Genomic DNA, 17903 nt, shown 5'->3' on the forward strand with positions numbered 1-17903 from the left:
TTGAGTATGGTTGAATATCATTTAATTTTTACAAAAAAAACCCTCAATTTTCTAGAAGCTTTTCTTAAAGGGTAGGAGTAGTGTGAAGTTTGAGAGAAAGGTTTCATACCACCCAAGAGGTAAAAAAGAGCAATCTCTTGAAAATTTGATAAGCTCCAAGAACAATGAAAATGCTCTTACCATCCAGCTTGAGACCTTGAACATTATCTTTTATAATAATTCAACATGATATGATGACATGAGATGGTAGAGATTACAGAATTTTCACAAGCAATGTTTGTTTAAACTCGCTTGTGGTGGTTGTATCCCCAAAACTCCACTTAATAGTAGTGGTGCCTTACCCCCTTCTCATCAAGCACTCTCTTATAACTCCCTTTACACTGGAAAAGATCACCTATTTTAAATCACACAACAAATACACTTATATTCCAAGAACATTACATTACATTATCTCACACTATATAGCGGTCACAGATCAACAGTATGGTTATGTTCTCAATCGAATGGGTCGATGCGGGGATCATGCTCACTTGCCATGGCCATCCCTGTGCAAAGACATGTTGGGCACATGACCTGCCAGCCAAATCAGAGGAAATGAATTTTAAGGATCGCCTAATTCATAGTTTTGTGTGTGTGTGTGTGTGTCTGTGTACATCCTAGCAGTACTTACTCTTGCAGCTCCAGAACAGTTTGGACATCTTTGAGTTGTTGGAGGCCTTAATGGACTGTCAGAACTGCCGACGGTTGATACAGCCTCCAGTGCAACCAATGCTCCAGTGCCTGAACAGCGTGCACATGCCAAGTAACCTGAAGCCACAGAGGGGTGATATGGATGAATCATTGAAAAGGACAATCCTCTTACATTTCCAGGATGGAACAAAATGCAAGTTCCTCGTTAGATTTTCCATCTGCTTGGAGATACAGGTTTTTTTAAAAAAAACCAGGAGATGCATTTTTTTTTTAAAAAAAAACATGAGCTTCACTACTCTTAGCTCCATCCCTAAAGTTCAGGAACCAGGTGATTTCCCAAACTTAACAAAAACCAAAATAAATCTTGACTCGAGAGAGTCTACTCACAAAGCTTCAAATCATGCACATAGCATTGACTACATGCTATGACATCCTACTCATGTCATCAGGGCGCACAAATAGGTGCAGGTTCACCACATTAGACAAATCTTCATAGATAAACTATCGAACTGAGTTACTATCACTTCTGGAGGCGAAGGGCACCTACTCTGAATTATGATTGCGATCATGTGTATGTGCATGTGTCTATGTGTGCGCACACATCCGGTAGTGTGTGTGTGTGCGGGTGTGTGTGTGTGCGCGCGCGCGCGCCTCGCTACAGGTCTCTGTTTTCCCTTCTGTGTAAGATAGTATTCCAATAGAGCTGTCCCCCTTTTTTCTGATCTGTGTCTTCCTGCTGAATCGAATAGTCTCGATGGCAGAATCAAGCAAGTATTATGTCGAGAGCTCTTTCTCCTGAACCTAAAAGACAATCAAGGGAATCTCTGCCCCCCATAGCTCCTTCATCTGAAGATGCTTCCTATGTGTTTGACATGTTGAATGAGGATTTTCAACAAAGTAGAAGAGAATGGATACTACCTGCTCCGGAACTCACTTACAAGATGAAGTTGCCTTCTCTTGTGCATCCTCTGAAGAAGCTCTCTCAAATTGCAGTCATCATCTTTTTTCCAAGTAAAATACCCTCGGCTAATGATGTGGAACAATGGGTGAATTCTCTCCTAGGTGGATGCTATGTAGAAGGAGTCTATTTTGCCTCCAGAGGATTTTATGAAGTTCATCTCTTGGATGCATTGACAAGACAAAAGATGCTGAAAATGTCCCCTTTATTTTTTGGTCGTCAAATGGTGCACATCATGCCTTGGTCTCCTAATAAGGATTATCAGAGTCTCATTAAACATCACTGCCCTGTATGGGTTGAAGTCGTTGATTTTCCAGATTACATGAGAACAGAGCTTCCAGGTTTAGCAATGACATTGGGACAAGTGATCTGTCCCCCTCGTCCCACAGGTAATAAAAATCGTTTTTGCATCTTATGGGATACTGATAGACCAACCCCCTCTTCTATTGCAGTTGAGATTGAGGGTGTTAATTTGGGAAAGAAATATTTTACTTTGAAATGGGGCATTTTTGCTGGAGCTTGCTTCTCTTGTCACAAGTTCGGGCATCTAGCTTCTGAGTGTCCCTCGATCCTTCATCCGCCTCCTCCAGCTGCCATTCCTCAGCCATCTACTAAAGGAGGTCAAAAGACTTACGTGGAAAAGACTGAAGCTAAAGGACCAAAGCCTTCAGTTCATACATGAGAACAGAGCTTCCAGGTTTAGCAATGACATTGGGACAAGTGATCTGTCCCCCTCGTCCCACAGGTAATAAAAATCGTTTTTGCATCTTATGGGATACTGATAGACCAACCCCCTCTTCTATTGCAGTTGAGATTGAGGGTGTTAATTTGGGAAAGAAATATTTTACTTTGAAATGGGGCATTTTTGCTGGAGCTTGCTTCTGTTCTCACAAGTTCGGGCATCTAGCTTCTGAGTGTCCCTCGATCCTTCATCCGCCTCCTCCAGCTGCCATTCCTCAGCCATCTACTAAAGGAGGTCAAAAGACTTACGTGGAAAAGACTGAAGCTAAAGGACCAAAGCCTTCAGTTCATACACGGAACCAAGCCAATTCAGCTCAAAACAAGGATAAAGGAAAAAGCAAGCTAGTGGAAAATAATTCATCTCCTCACGAGGTTTGGCAGAATGCAAAGAAGACGGTGCCTCTCAAACAAAGACCTCTCCAATCTCGTAATTGGGATGCTTCTGCTCCATCTCCTGGTCAACCTTCTACGTCTTCGGACAGCCCCATCTCAAAGGCATGGGGGTCAATGCAGTTAAGAAGGGTATTCCACTTTGTGAAGAAGATGATCTAGTCAGGGAATTGGATTCTCAGGGTCAGCAAGACCCTGTGGCAATGGCAGAGGCCTGATTCCTCCCTTTCTCTTTGAGGACTGCTCATCTCTTGTACATATTTTCATGCGTACTTCTCTTAAATGTTTTTCTTATAACATACAGGGCCTCTGCAATCAGCATAAATGGAGGCTCCTATGGCATTATATAAATATTACTCATCTAGATGTTGTGTGTCTGCAAGAGCATAATCAGCATTCTTTTGCTGGCCAGCATGGGTTCTTTTCAGGATATGATATATTTTATGCAGGATCTGGACAATTCTCTGGGTTGTGTATTTTAGCCAGACATGATCTGCAGCCCTGTGTAGCATATAATGATCTTTGTGGCCGATGGATGATTATCCAATGTATGATCAATGGAGAGATTTTTGAAATAGGCTCCTTGTATGCTTCTCAAATTTCAGCTTCCAGAGCTCAAATGTGGGACTCCATAAACCAATATCCTTGGTCCTCAAATGCTCTACTTTGTGGTGACTTTAATAATTCTCCTCACTGGAAGGACAATACCACACATAAATCCCATATGCTTCCCTCTGAAATCTAGCAATGGGAACATATGACTTCATCACTTCATACTGCAGATTTATGGACAGCAACTCACCCTTCGGTTTTGGGATTCACATATCATCATAATGCTTTTACAGAATATTGGGCCAGGCTTGATAGATGGTATCTTATTCATGCTCAACAATATGATGATTATACATGTCAAATGTGAACTGATTATTCTCAACAACTATCTGATCACACTCCACTTTGGCTCAACCTTTCATTTGGTATGCCTCTGGATGATATTCAGCTCTCTTTAGTCAGACATTTGCAGGTTAATCAATTATATCTTTCTCATGAAAAATTCCAGCAAATGATCAGATTGGCTTGTAAGCCATTGTTATCTCATGCTCAGGAGGATCTGGATTTTGCTTGGAACTCTTTTGTACATCGTATTCAAAATGTCATTAAGGAATATGGAAGATGGTACATGGCAGAAACCAGAAAGCATATCCAGTGGGCGAAATCATACAAGCAGTCTTTGGTACAGATTAGCCATCAAAGGTCTCTTTCTGCTTCTAAACAGAATTCATTGTCTTGTGCTTCTTCCATAATTGATGCTAATGATAAACGCAAGCTTTCCAAATGGCAGACAAGGGCTAGAGTTAAACCTATGCTAGATAAGGGTTGCTCCTCGAAATCTTTCTTTCGAAATTTACACACGTACAGACAAAGTCAATCTATCATGAGAGTCGGGAAACCCGATGGTCTTTGGACCCAGACTTTATCGCAGCTAGAAAAACAATGTCTGGATCATTTTCAGCTTCTTTTTTCTCTACCATCTTCTTCTACACCTCAGGCTGCATTGGCTCGGAGCAGATTTATTGAGCTTGTTTCTCCTATTGTTTCTTTGCAAAAAGCTTCAATGCTGGAAATGTCCTTTTCAGATACTGAATTGGATGAAGCCCTCAAACATTTGGGTAAACATAAATCCCCAGGCTGGGATGGTTTGACGGTTGAATTTTTTGTAGCCTTCTGGGATGAATTAAGGGTCCAATCTTGAAGCTCATTAATGTAGCCTGGCAGCATCAACATCTTCCCTCAGCTTGGAAGCATGGTCTGGTTAAGCTTCTGCCCAAAAAACCTCTGTGTGAGACAATGGATGACTGGAGGCCTCTATCACTTTGATGCCTGTTATATATAAACTTATTGCTAAAATGTTGGTACATCGGATAAAGGATATCCTTCATGATGGACTTCATCCCAGGCAATATGGTTTTGTTCCAAGAAGGCATATACATGATAATATCTCCAATACTCTCATTGCAATGGAATATGCAAAATACTCTGCTCAAGATGTCTTGGTCATGCAGGTGGATGTGGCAAAGGCATTTGATACGGTACAGTGGGATTATGTTTCTCAAATCATGTCTAAACTTGGTTTTGGGCCAAAGCTAGTTAATGTCATATATTGGCTTTACTCAAATTCCACTGCTCAATGCTTTATAGGGAAACATTTGTCTGAGTCTTGGACTCTAGAACGATCAGTTCGACAGGGATGCCCTCTCAGTGCTTTGTTCTATGCTATTGCTTCACATCCTTTGCTTCTTTATATGGATCATCTGGTTGATACTAGACAGTTAGAGGGGCTTCAGATTTCTGGTTCACGGCCTTTCATTGCACAGGCTTATGCAGATGATTCATTCTTCATGCCAAAGAACAGTCCTCTGGAGCTTCGCCTATTGATGGATACTCTTTCAGATTTCGGGTTGGCAGCTGGTCTAAAAATTAATTTTCAGAAATCAAAACTCTTACCTCTCAAGCATTGTGACTGGCATGCTATCCTGTGGCCCGGCCAGATTATTTATCCGGAAAGCATAGTAAGACATTTGGGTTATCCCATTGGCTAGAAAATCAGAAATAAGCAACAAATATCTTGGGTGCTAAACAAAATTCAGGACAAATTAGAATATTGGAAGATCTCCACTTGGCCATTGCACGTACGGCTTCGAATTGTTCAGTCCATTGTTCTGGCTTATGTCCACTTCTACCTTCCTCTCTTACATTGGTCATCTCGAGATCTTTCTTCTTTTATGTCTCAAGCCATGGAGATTTTTTGAAAAACTAAGCTTCATAAAAAAGCTTTAAGGTTGCTCAAAATGGACCTGCTTTGCTCACCAAGAATGCATGGTGGTTTGAATATTATAAACATCAAATTTCATGTGCTGGCAAAGAAAGATCACTATGCTCAAAACCTTTTTTCAACAAGAGCAGCCTTGGTCTATCATGTTGGCAATTTTGTGTGGTCAGATGCGCACAAATGCTTATGGTCGTTGGCTAGTTGATCCATCGGAAGTAGTACTCGGCAAATTTCAAGGTAAAATCCCTGGTTGTCCATTTTCTACTTCCTTGATTCAAGATTGGAAGAAAGTGCTCTCTCGCATCAAATGGTCTCCCCATCCTGCTTCTATAGCTTCCTCGCTTCGAATGGAAAGCATACATTGGAGTGCTGTTTTTTTACGCTCCCCTTGCTGTACAACAACCAATCAGAGCTTACAATCTTATGAAGTTGGGCATCCGGTTCATTGACGACGTGGTAGATACTCGAGGGCAAATTCTTTCTTTTCCGGCAGCATGCCAACAATATAATCTTGGGATGCATCATAGATCTATATGGAAAGCTATTGCACATCTCTTACACCCTTTCATTCTGATTCCAACACTGGATGTAAGAGACAGGCTTCAAGATTGGCATCTTCAGTCTTCAAGTTCAAGATTATCCTCCCAGCCTTTGCATCTATTGACTTCTATACAGGCTTATCGATTTTGATATTACCTCCTCCATGGATTGCTCATCATGCTAATTCTCTTTGGCATCTGGATAAGTCTTTAGCTTGGTGGAAAGGAAAACTGACATTGATATGGAAGTTGAAAATGCCATTGAAGCAGAGGCTCTTTCTTTAGAGATGCATTGTCGGTATTTTTCCAGTGGGAGTGAAATTGGCTCAAAGAAGGATTGCCTCTCCTCTTTGTCCAAGATATCATCATACTACTAAGAGTATTCTGCATTTATTGTGGTCTTGTTCATATTCCAGAGACCTTCTGGATAAGATCTCCTATTTTTTATCCCTCAGATTTCCTGCACACAGGTTCTACAGGTTTTTCTGGATGTTTGGCACGTTATCAGCTTCTTTGTCACAGTATTCTCTTTTTTTCCATTGGATCAGATACTCGGCCTTATGGACCCTCTGGCTACAACGAAATCATGCATATCTGAATTCACCCCTTCAGCACCCTTATGAGTTCTTTCGAGCCTCTTTGCGGCAGTCCTTATATGATGCCGTACATGAGGAAAATTTGGATGTTTCTTGTGTTCAGCTTTTCTTTTACTGTTTCTGATGGATAGGGCATAGGCTCTTTTCTTGAGCACTGCCCTGTTCTTGCATAGAACTTTTTTACTGTTGTTTTTAAGTTCTAGGGTTTAGACATCCTCTTGATGTCAAACCCTTTTGTACATTTATGATATAATGCAATTTCAACTGGTTTTACAAAAAAAAAAAAAAAAGTGTGTGCGCGCGCTTGTGTGTGTGTGTGTGTGTTTGTGGGCATGTGCGTATGTGTGCGCACACACCCGGTAGTGTGCCTGAGTGCGTGTGTGTGTGTGTGAGAGAGAGAGAGAGAGAGAGAGTGTATGTGTATGTTTATGTAAGTGTCTGTGCAGGTCTCCAATTTTAGCATCTAGCTTGTTTGACCATCAACCATCTGCTATTTTACAGATTTTTAGCCTTGTGCTGATTTTATAATTATTGCAGATGTGTCGATGACAATTCCAAAAGCTTGAGATTTGGAAAGCATTGTGCATAAATCCCTGGCTTCTATTAAGTGCAGCTGACTGTGAGTAGACAAACGAGACACAATCACTATTGTATTCAACCAATCCGTGCAGGGCACATCAGCAATTTTGTTCAAGATTCCAAACAGATTCTAACATTACTGATTTCTTCTACACTAAAAATGAGGCTCCTTTACACAATGTCCGTACCCCCGTGTGATAGTGTGTGGTGTGCATGTACGCATGTGCGCATGTGTAAATAAGGGTGGAAAAGGGAGTTCATGGGACAACTATGTGTGAATGAAGGAATAGGTGTAAAGCAACCAGCCTTGTACCTGTACCATGGCAATATCTGCATCTTTTGTGCTCCTGTTGCTTGACATTATTTATTTCAACCACCATCAAAGAGGAGATGACACCAACTGCACCTCCCGAAAAGGAAGCCACTATCGGATCCACTTCGCTGCATGCCAGAATGCAACTCATGTTTTACTCAAGTTAAAAGTTTAAGAAGGCTTAATCACACTATTTGAATTACTTTTCATATGGCTAACCACACCATGGATCAAACAACCTCACCAAAAACTCCCTGTAACTTCTCATGTGAGTTTTTGAGACACCCAAGCATTCAATCGCACAGCACGAAACCACATCAATACGACTAAGCGACACCCAAAGCTTTTAGCCCATACCTGAGCTGTGGTGGCAGATGCACACTACTTATGAAATCTTTGTAGGATGTCCCTCCTAGTCCCAGTTTCAATTCCAGCTGTGGTTCCATGAAATGCCCAAGTTAGTTGGAAAAGGTGCTAGAAACAGTCATATACATAAATTTTGATTGGCACTTGCACAGGGCTTCCATGTAGCCTGAGGTATAACACAATGTGTGATGGTATACAATGAAATGCAGCTAATATGGGCATTCACACAACAGAAAAAATTCATGATTCTTCCCACATTATCCAATGATTCAGAGAGATAGGGAAGTATCTACCATCGGGGCCAAAAGACCACCAAAAAGAATTATACCCGCCACAATACCAAAGCAAAAGATGTAGTATTGCTTCAATGTTGTTGTTGTCTGTGTCAACAAGTAAAAACCTTGAGTCAATGGCAAGCCACAAAGGACAACTACTCTCTCTCTCTCTCTCTCTCTATGTAAGTGTGTGTGTGTGTGTGGAGATTGCCAATGCGGCCATGGCCCCCTGGAGACTATACTATACTACACTTGTCAGAATATGCAGCGGAGATGATGACCAGATCTGGAACACACGAGCAAAAAAAAACGCAGGCAGAAAAACAGCACAAGAGAGAGATAGATGTAGGCGTGTAACTCTGCTCTGATATACACAAGAAGATCCCGAATATGATACACTTGTGGTATGGGGGCTGGGGGCCTATTTATATGCCCCCACAACAGCAATCAGCCTGCTGTAGGCAGCCGACTGGCCCTGAGAACTCCACGACCAGCACACATCTCCAGTCGGCCAGATCATCAGCAGTCGGCCACCTCCCAGATGCAGTCGTGGACCAGCTCAGCAGTCGGCCAGCACATGGGCTGCATCCCAAGCCACAGAAAAATGGGAAAAAATAGGGGAAAAATGCGGGGAGTGAGGAAAAATGATAAAACACCTGATAAGGGTGGGCACACCCACAACAAAGGCCCTAGTGTATAAATCTAGACAGCAGATGACTTCTAACACCCCCTCTCAACTCCTGGCTGTGAAACCAACCACTGGGAGCTGGGGTGCCGCCTGAGCAAATCCTGAGAGAGCGACTTCGTGAAGAGGTCCACCGTACTGTCCTCCGTCAAACAGAACTCTAGCAAGATGTCATCAGCAACGATCTGTTCACGAACAAAGTGCCTCTGGATGACCATGGGTCTCCTCCCCAAACTAAGTTACTCCAACCGTGGAGTCGGACTCCATCAATCAATCCCCCTCCTGTGTACAAGAGTCCCTGATCCTTCGCATGCCGCAGAAACCACAGGAAACGCAATCCTGCCTCCCAAAGAGTCATCCGCAACCATGAGCTCAACTGCCTCATCAGGAAGCTCCAGTCCAATCTGGTGTCCATCAACCAGATCAATGAACCATACAGCTTTTGAGTCAAAAAGGCATCACACTGCTCACAAGGATCAACACCTGTTACAGTGCATAAACAAGTCTTGGAAACTTGATGAAACCTGTCAACCACCCCCTCTGAATCCGGAACCACAAAGCCTGGAGAAACCACCTCCTTCTGAAGTAAGCACCTACCACCTGCCTGGCTTTCCGAAAGGTCCCCGTGGAAAGAACATCCTCAACAACTGGAAGTTCTATGTCCCGAACACTACGAGACATCAGAGCATAAGTGACCTGTTCAGCTTCCTCTGACTGACGAACACAAGAACTACCAACATCAGTACTGGAAAGTTCCTGCCAACTGCTGCTGGCAAGCTATCCACCATCTCGTCCCGGAAAGCCCGCACCTGCAACGTATCCACACTTAAGTGGCCATTACCAGACTGCCACTCATCACAAACCTGAGAACCTAGGAGAGAGAGTGCTGAAAGCCTGTAAACTCCATTCTCCACTCCACCTTCCCAAACCACTTGGCCTGTTGCTTTGTCCCGGAGAGCAACAAAATGCTCATCAAACTCCACCCGTACGCCAGTCTTGCAAACCTGATGCACTGACAAACAACAGATGAAAACCAAGTGCCGGAACATACAACACCTGGGAGGAATGCTTCCCCCCTCTGCCATTGGGAACTATCTCCATCCTGCCCCCCTCACTGTGAACTGGGATAGTGGATGTATCACCAGTAAGAATATGACCAAAAAGCCTGCAGAGATCCTGTAAACCGGAACGGGAAGGAGTCATGTCCTTGGAAGCACCACTATCGAGAATCCACTCCCGAGTATATGTTGCGGAGAGTCCTCCAATCTCCTCCCTGCCTAAAGAAAAGGAAACATCGGTGTCCATCACCTCCAGGTGCACAAAAGCCGGAGTCTTCATGATTGCTACTGAGGAATCTTCACCCTTCTCGGTCTTCCGCTTGGGACACTGCCTCCAGTAGTGGCCTTTCTTGCCACAATCATTACAGGTCCTCTCTGCCTTCAGTTTCTCGCGGTCAGCGTTGGACTTCTTCTCAGAAGACTTCTCCGATGAAGCCTTCCCTTTGCCCGAGTTACGGCCTTTCGACCGTTGGCCAGTTAAGGCCTCTGAACCTCCACATTGAGAAGGGTTCATGAATCGTTCCTCCTGGTCCAGGACCATGGGCACAAGCTTCTCCCACGTGATGGTGCTGAGCCTGCCTCACTGGTAATCAACGACGAGTAAAATGCTGAGTACGAAGAGGGCAAGTGCGACAGCAACGTTATCGCCATGTCCTCTGACGATATCTCCTTCCCATCCTGAAGAACTTCCTGCTGAAGAGCCTGCAGCTTGTTAATATGCTCCCGCATCATCGACGACTTTGCAAGGCTCATAACCCGCATCTGTACTTCCAAGGAAATCCTCTTCATGGGCGATACCCTGTTGTAAAGAGAAGCCAAATGCTGCCATATACCTCTGGCCAGCGTCATGTGCTTTACATGATTGATTACCTGTGGTGTGCAATTGAGGAAAATAAACGAACGGACCCTGGCCTTGACACGATCCCACATCTGTGTCTAAGCCTCCCGGTCCTTCTCCGGATCGACGGTAACTCCCCTTCCTCTACTTCCAGCCGTGGAACACCAACAACGACGAAATCGGCGAGGTCGTAAGACTCCAGAACAGATTCCATCATCACCTTCCATATGCCGTAGTTGCTCCCGTCCAACTGACGGTCCACCGGGAACGTGGAGTGTCGGGATCTTCACATGTCTCTCGGCCATCTCAAACAGATCTGCCATAGCCGGGATGTACTCTGAAAAGGGTGGGTGGGTGGGAACAAAGAAGAACTAAAACCTGCAAGTGGCTGTCCAGCAAATCAGCCCGCCTTCCTCTTGCACCTTCTCTTCCCGATCAGCCCAAAACAGTCCACCAATCAGCCACAAAACAGTCCCCCTCTTGCTCACACAAATCCCAAGACCTATCTAGAGCCTAGGACTCTGATACCATGTCAGAATACGCAGCGGAGATGATGACCAGATCTGGGAACACGAGCGAAAAAAAACGCAGGCAGAAAAACAGCACAAGAGAGAGATAGATGTAGGCGTGTAACTCTGCTCTGATATACACAAGAAGATCCCGAATATGATACACTTGTGGTATGGGGGCTGGGGGCCTATTTATATGCCCCCACAACAACAGTCGGCCTGCTGTAGGCAGCCGACTGGCCCTGAGAACTCCACGACCAGCACACATCTCCAGTCGGCCAGATCATCAGCAGTCAGCCACCTCCCAGATGCAGTCGTGGACCAGTTCAGCAGTCCGCCAGCACATGGGCTGCCTCCCAAGCCACAGAAAAATGGGAAAAAATAGGGGAAAAATGCGGGAGTGAGGAAAAATGATAAAACACCTGATAAGGGCGGGCACACCCACAACAAAGGCCCTGGTGTATAAATCTAGACGGGAGATGACTTCAAACAACACTCTCTGGAGAATCTGCAAAGGACAACTATACTCTCTCTCTCTCTCTCTCTCTCTCTCTCTCTCTCTCTCTCTAGAGATTGCCATGGCCCATGGCCCCCTGGAGCTTCCCGAGCCTTACCCTACACTGTACAGTCCTCTCAACAGCTAGCGGCAGATGGGTTGACTCATGGTATAGCCAAGTATGCAGCTAATTCACAAGGCAAGGACTCAGGATGGATCGCCTCCCGCCATTCCAGTATGACCCGGACTCCCCATTCATAAGGCTGTCTCAGGATGACAGGAACTGGGTGATTAGATATGATTTATTGGGACTATACATACAGGATACCTGGATCACAACACATGAGGCTTACAGCGGATGGTTTCATACTGACGGCCAAATATCTTGACATATACATGTCAGATGCCATGCAGATTGCAGTGGGCCAATTGCGGGTGTCATCGCGCTCCCGAGGATAGAGATAGGGAGAGCCATGCAGATACCTCGTGAGGAGAGGATATGCACTATATGCTAGAGGGAGGTCAAGCCAAAAGAGCACTTCATATGCAGATACCTCGTGAGAAGAGGATATGCACTATATGCTAGAGGGAGGTCAAGCCAAAAGAGCACTTCATATGCAGGTGCACCATATATTATGAGATCCGAGGGAGATTCCACTCTCTCTTGAGAGAGGGGTTTGGACTCTTATCCAGGATCATGGATTACCCATATCAGCGGTACCTAGGCCTCTTCCTACAGAGACTCACTGATTAGGGAGTTGAGACCCCATGGGATACATCCACCACGGCCCCAGGCGACCATCACTCTGTTCTTCCGACCACGACATAATGCCACACCAGCCATGGATGACATATCCATAGCCACATCGAGTCACACATTGTCAAGTGCCCGACCTCCCCCTGGACCTCACCAGCAACACATACATTGGCCCCAGCTTGAGGAGATCTTGGAGTGGTACAAAGCCACCTTCCCACGCCCAGGGGATCTCCAGAGCCTTCTACAAGCTACCCCCATGTTTGATATCCTTGATGGCCCCCTCCTCCTACCGGGGAGTTAGCTCCATAGGCTGTATGATGATGATGATCCCATTTTGTTGTATTATATGGCTCGGATTTGACATTCCCAGCTCATAGCTCTAGTCTTTGTTTTCTTTTGTACGATCATGAGATTACATAACACTATTGTATGACTTTTGGTCTCATAGACCCATTGGGTCTTTTGAAACGACTCTCTTTCCACGCCCACCCAGGTGCAGACCCTCGACCCAGCAACTCCAGATCTGGGACATGCTTGAGCAGGATTGGTACTGCACAACATCCCCTCCCCCCCCAAGCAGCGGATGTCGCACCTCATAGATGTAGATGTGGATGGCATAGACACACCAGCTACATGATGTACACAAGCCCCAAGGCCCATAGCCTTGAACTTTAGCTAGGCATCCCTATTTTGTCTTTTTCATCTGTTTACCAGTTTTTTTGTAACACAATCTTTGAACTCCCTTATGTCTCATAGACCTATGGTCTTTTGAGGACGTTTAATATCTCTCTCTCTCTCTCTCATGCAATCCCCCCACCCTGCTGTGTGGCTGAAACCTAACCCTCACCTTGCTGCACAACCTAACCCTAACCCTAACAATGCCGCACGACTTTCCCCTAACCATGCTAAGCTACCCCCAGCCCAGCTCTGCCATCTAACCATAACCCTAACCCCCACTGCACGACCTAGCCCCCCTGCGAGCGACCCCCCCTCCCCCTCTTGCTCACGACCCACCCCCCTGCTGGGCACAACCCCTGCTGCTGCATGGTGCTTCCCCCACAACTTCTCCACAACTGTGCACTGCCTGCTGCCTCTTTTTCTTTAGTGTTTCTTGCGTGCCTGCCCTAACCCCCCCCCCCCCCCTCTGCCGCATGCCTTTTACTCTGCTGTCTGCCCTGTTCTTGCTCGTTCAATCTTTCAAATTTCGTCCTTTCCTTTTTCCCTTCCACACTGTCTGAACACCTGCAACAACAACAATGACACGTTCCAAGAAGTGGAATGGACTCCAGAACACCTTGAAGGATGCCCTGGACGGGATGAATACATAACATTGACACAGAGAAACCAACTAGCATGGCCATCAATGCCCCTGAACGAGTTTGTCATATTATGAGACATCCTGACTTTTCTGGATGGCAAATCTTCAAGGCTAAGAAAACAACAGAAGGAGATTGCAGGGCCGAGAGCCAACACAAAAGGGAAATTGATGAGTTCAAGGTGTCCCACCGAGGAAGATTGACACAAGAAAACCAAGGAAAATGAGGCATTTATCAAGACTGCTTGGATGATGAAATTAGAGTAACTCCAGGTAGAGAATGAAAACTTTGTCAAGAGCTGCAGGACACTAAACTGGAGATGGAAGACAAAGAGGAGGACAAGTGTAGGCATGCAGGACCCTTCATGTAAGAGTGACATGGCCTCCCTGCGAGAGGAGGCAGAGACATTATGGAGAAAGATGGGCATCACTGGAATGCTTCTCATTGATGTATGGTGGGCCAGGAAGGACTTGACGCCAGAAAGGCTTCTTCTACTCGAGTTCAAAGAAAGAGTCTTGTCTTGCCTTTTTGAAGGAAAGGGCAGCCCTTGAGGGCACCAAGACCTATGTTGGGGATGTCACACCATTGTAGTTAGAGCAATGGAAGGCCGAGCTGGTAGAGGTGAATCGGTGATGGGAGGCAAGGAAAACTGAAAAGTGGGCCATGTACCGAGATGAGAGGGTAATTATCATTGAGCACCATCCCAAATAAGGACGCCGGTCTATGAGACCACAGCTGTAGTGCACATGGTTATATCGTCATAAGGCCAGATGAATTTGAACTAACGAATAATTTTAAAAGAAAGAAGAGAATCACCAAAAAACAAACAAAATTTTAAAAATTTTAAAAATTGTAAAAATTTTAAAAAAAGGCTTAATAGAGACACCCGAGAGAAAAAAAGGTAATAATAACTTGCAAAAATAGACAAATACATAACTAAATCACACAAGCCCACATACACACAAATTATTTATTGAACCAAAACAAAAGAATTTCTAACAAACAAGCTAAACAAATTTTTAATGAACTTTAAATAACTAATTCACTAAAACAAAACAAATAAAGACGAAAATATAAAAAGTGCGTACTTTACCTCAAAGATTGTCCAATTTGAAAGGAGAGAGTTAGGGTTTCATGTGGGAGACACACACAGAGAAGAACGGAGAGAGAGAGAGAGAGAGACATGTGGGGATAAGTCAACTCACAGTATGAGTGTGTGACTCCCCTATCACACATGTATATTTGCTCTAGTACGCATAGTGCACTTAGTACATTAAAAGTACTAAGTGTACTATGTACTATAAAACTTATGGGCTAGTACACACTATAAGGGTGGGCATAATGCCTTTACCCCAACAACCTCCCACTTAAAGGCAAAGTGCCCTTAAATGAAGGAAAAGAAAAAACAGCATGTACATGATAATATACAAGGTCATATTGATGGGGAGAAAACTGAATTAGGGTTTAGAGTTCATTCATGGGAGACATACACAGAGAAGCAAGGGAGAGAGAGAGTTGTGGGGATAAGTCAACTCATGAAAAGCATGAGTGTGTGACTCCCCTATCACACATGTATATTGCACTAGTACACATAGTGCACTTAGTACATTAAAAGTACTAAGTGTACTATGTACTATAACTAATGGGCTTGTACACACTATAAGGGTGGGCATAACGCCTTTACCCCAACAACCTCCCACTTAAAGGCAAAGTGCCCTTAAATGAAGGAAAAAAAAAATCAGCATGTACATGATAATATACAAGGCCATATCAAGGCTGAAAATGGCCTCATCCAATGCCCATCAAGTGTCTGCAATGAGCAAACCGCTCCGGAGGCAAACTCTTCGTCAACAGATCAGCCGGGTTGTCATCCGTATGAATCTTAACAAGCTGAATTTGCTTGTTCTCTATCACCTCTCTGATGAAGTGATACTTCACATCCACATGCTTCGTCTTTGCATGAAAGACAGGGTTCTTTGCCAACTGGATGGCACTCTGACTGTCACAATGCAACAATGGAATATCCCCTGTATAGCCCAGATCAACCACTAACCGAGATAGCCATAATGCCTCCTTGCAAGCCTCTGTGGCTGCAATATACTCGGCCTCTGTAGTAGATAAGGCAATGCACTTCTGCATCCTGGATATCCATGACACAGCACCTCCTGTGAATGTAAATACATAACCGGTAGTAGACTTCCGGTTATCTGGATGACCGGCATAATCCGAATCCGTGTAACCATGCACTAATGCATCCTGTTTGCCAAAGCAAATGCACAAATCCTGTGTGCCCTTCAGGTATCTCATGACACCTTTCACTGCTTCCCAATGCTTCTTGCCAGGGTTGGCCATGTATCTAGAAACCACTCCCACTGCAAATGCAATGTCCGGCCTAGTAGCAACCATGGCATACATGAGACTGCCACAAGCTGAAACATACGGAATTTTGGCCATATCAGCCCTGTCTCTATCTGACTGTGGGCTGTCCATAGCACTGAGTTTCACATATGGAGGCAAAGGAGTACTAGCTTTCTTCCCCCCGTCCATATTGAACCTCTGCAAGACTTTGCCAATGTATTCCTTCTGAGACAAATACAACACATGCTGATTTCTGTCCCGAAGTATCCGCATACCCAAGATGTGATTAGCATCACCCAAATCCTTCATATCAAAGGTTTGATGCAGCCTCTGCTTCAAAGCATCCATCTCTTTACGAGATTTCCCGGCAATCAACATATCATCAACATACAAAATGAGAATCAAGAGACTGCCATCCAAAGCTTTCTTGGTGTACAAGCAGTGATCTATGTCACTTCTCCTGAATTTCTGAGATTTCATGAATGTATCAAATTTATGATACCATTCTCTTGGTGCCTGTTTGAGCCCATAAAGACTCTTTTTCAGCTTGCATACAAGCTTCTCCTTTCCACTCACTGCATAACCCTCTGGCTGCTGCATATATATCTCCTCATGGAGATCACCGTGAAGAAAAGCAGTCTTCACATCCATCTGAATCAAGTCCAGATCATCATGTGCAACCAAAGCTAATACAGCTCTAAGTGTGGTCATTTTGACCACTGGAGAGAAGATCTCATCAAAGTCCACACCATATTCTTGCTTGAAGCCCTTAGCCACTAACCTGGCTTTGTATCTTGGCTTTGCATCTGGTGCAACTTTGAGCCTGTATACCCACTTGCATGGCAAAACCTTCTTGCCTGCAGGCAAATGCACCAACTTCCATGTTTCATTTTTATGCAGAGAATCCATCTCTGACTTCATGGCACGCTCCCATAGAGCTTTGTCTGCCCTCTGTAAAGCCTCTTTACAACATGAGGGCTCCCCACAGTCAGTTAGCATCAAGTAGTCAACCCCTGGAACAAACCTGTCAGGGACTCTGGAGGGTCTAGTGGACCTCCGTACCCAATGACCATCATTTGCAGGTTGCTGTCCAGCCTGCATATCACCCATTGGTGGCTCCTGTTCCATGCCATAAGGCTGAAAAATCATGCCCGGTATCTCCTCCAACTGTGGTATATCCATAGGGATATCTTCTGCCATATCTGGCTGTCCATTTGGACCATTTTCAGCACCATTTAAGGGCTGGTTTTCCTGCTGTAATGGCTGATTTACAGCCCTTTGTTGTTGTCCATGATGTCCATCGTCATCAAAGATGACTCTGCCAGGCTCCTGTTGCCTTGCAGGCTCCTTATACATGCATGTTTCATCAAAAATGACATCATTGCTGCGTATGATCTTTCTATTTATGGGATCCCAAAGTCTATACCCCATTTCACCTCTGTCACCATATCCTAGGAATATGCATTTGTGAGACTTAGGATCAAGTTTGGTGCGCATTTCCCTGCGTATGTGCACGTACGCAACGCAACCAAACACTCTCAAGTGCTTGTATGACGGAGGCTTCCCTGTCCATACTTCCTCTGGCACTTTCCCACCAAGCCTCGTGTTA

The 17903-nt window shown here is 44.7% G+C and overlaps 1 protein-coding gene across 1 annotated transcript in view; it reads right to left on the bottom strand.

Moving 5' to 3' along the window:
* Window positions 1-410: 410 nt before the first annotated feature.
* LOC147624426 (protein ORANGE, chloroplastic-like) overlaps window positions 411-17903 on the bottom strand; it is a 77203-nt gene continuing 59710 nt past the window's right edge. Inside the window, exons 4-8 of the mRNA XM_086819421.1 lie at window positions 8296-8382; window positions 7994-8070; window positions 7637-7764; window positions 671-807; window positions 411-573 (exon numbers count right to left, since the gene is read on the bottom strand). Coding sequence (XP_086675547.1) covers window positions 496-573; window positions 671-807; window positions 7637-7764; window positions 7994-8070; window positions 8296-8382 — 507 coding nt within the window. The 3' untranslated portion in view covers window positions 411-495. The remainder of the gene's footprint in view (window positions 574-670; window positions 808-7636; window positions 7765-7993; window positions 8071-8295; window positions 8383-17903) is intronic.

Source organism: Cibotium barometz, chromosome 25 (assembly GCF_041138505.1).
Source record: "Cibotium barometz isolate CiBa-2024 chromosome 25, ASM4113850v1, whole genome shotgun sequence".
NCBI classification, from domain to species: Eukaryota; Viridiplantae; Streptophyta; class Polypodiopsida; order Cyatheales; family Cibotiaceae; genus Cibotium; species Cibotium barometz.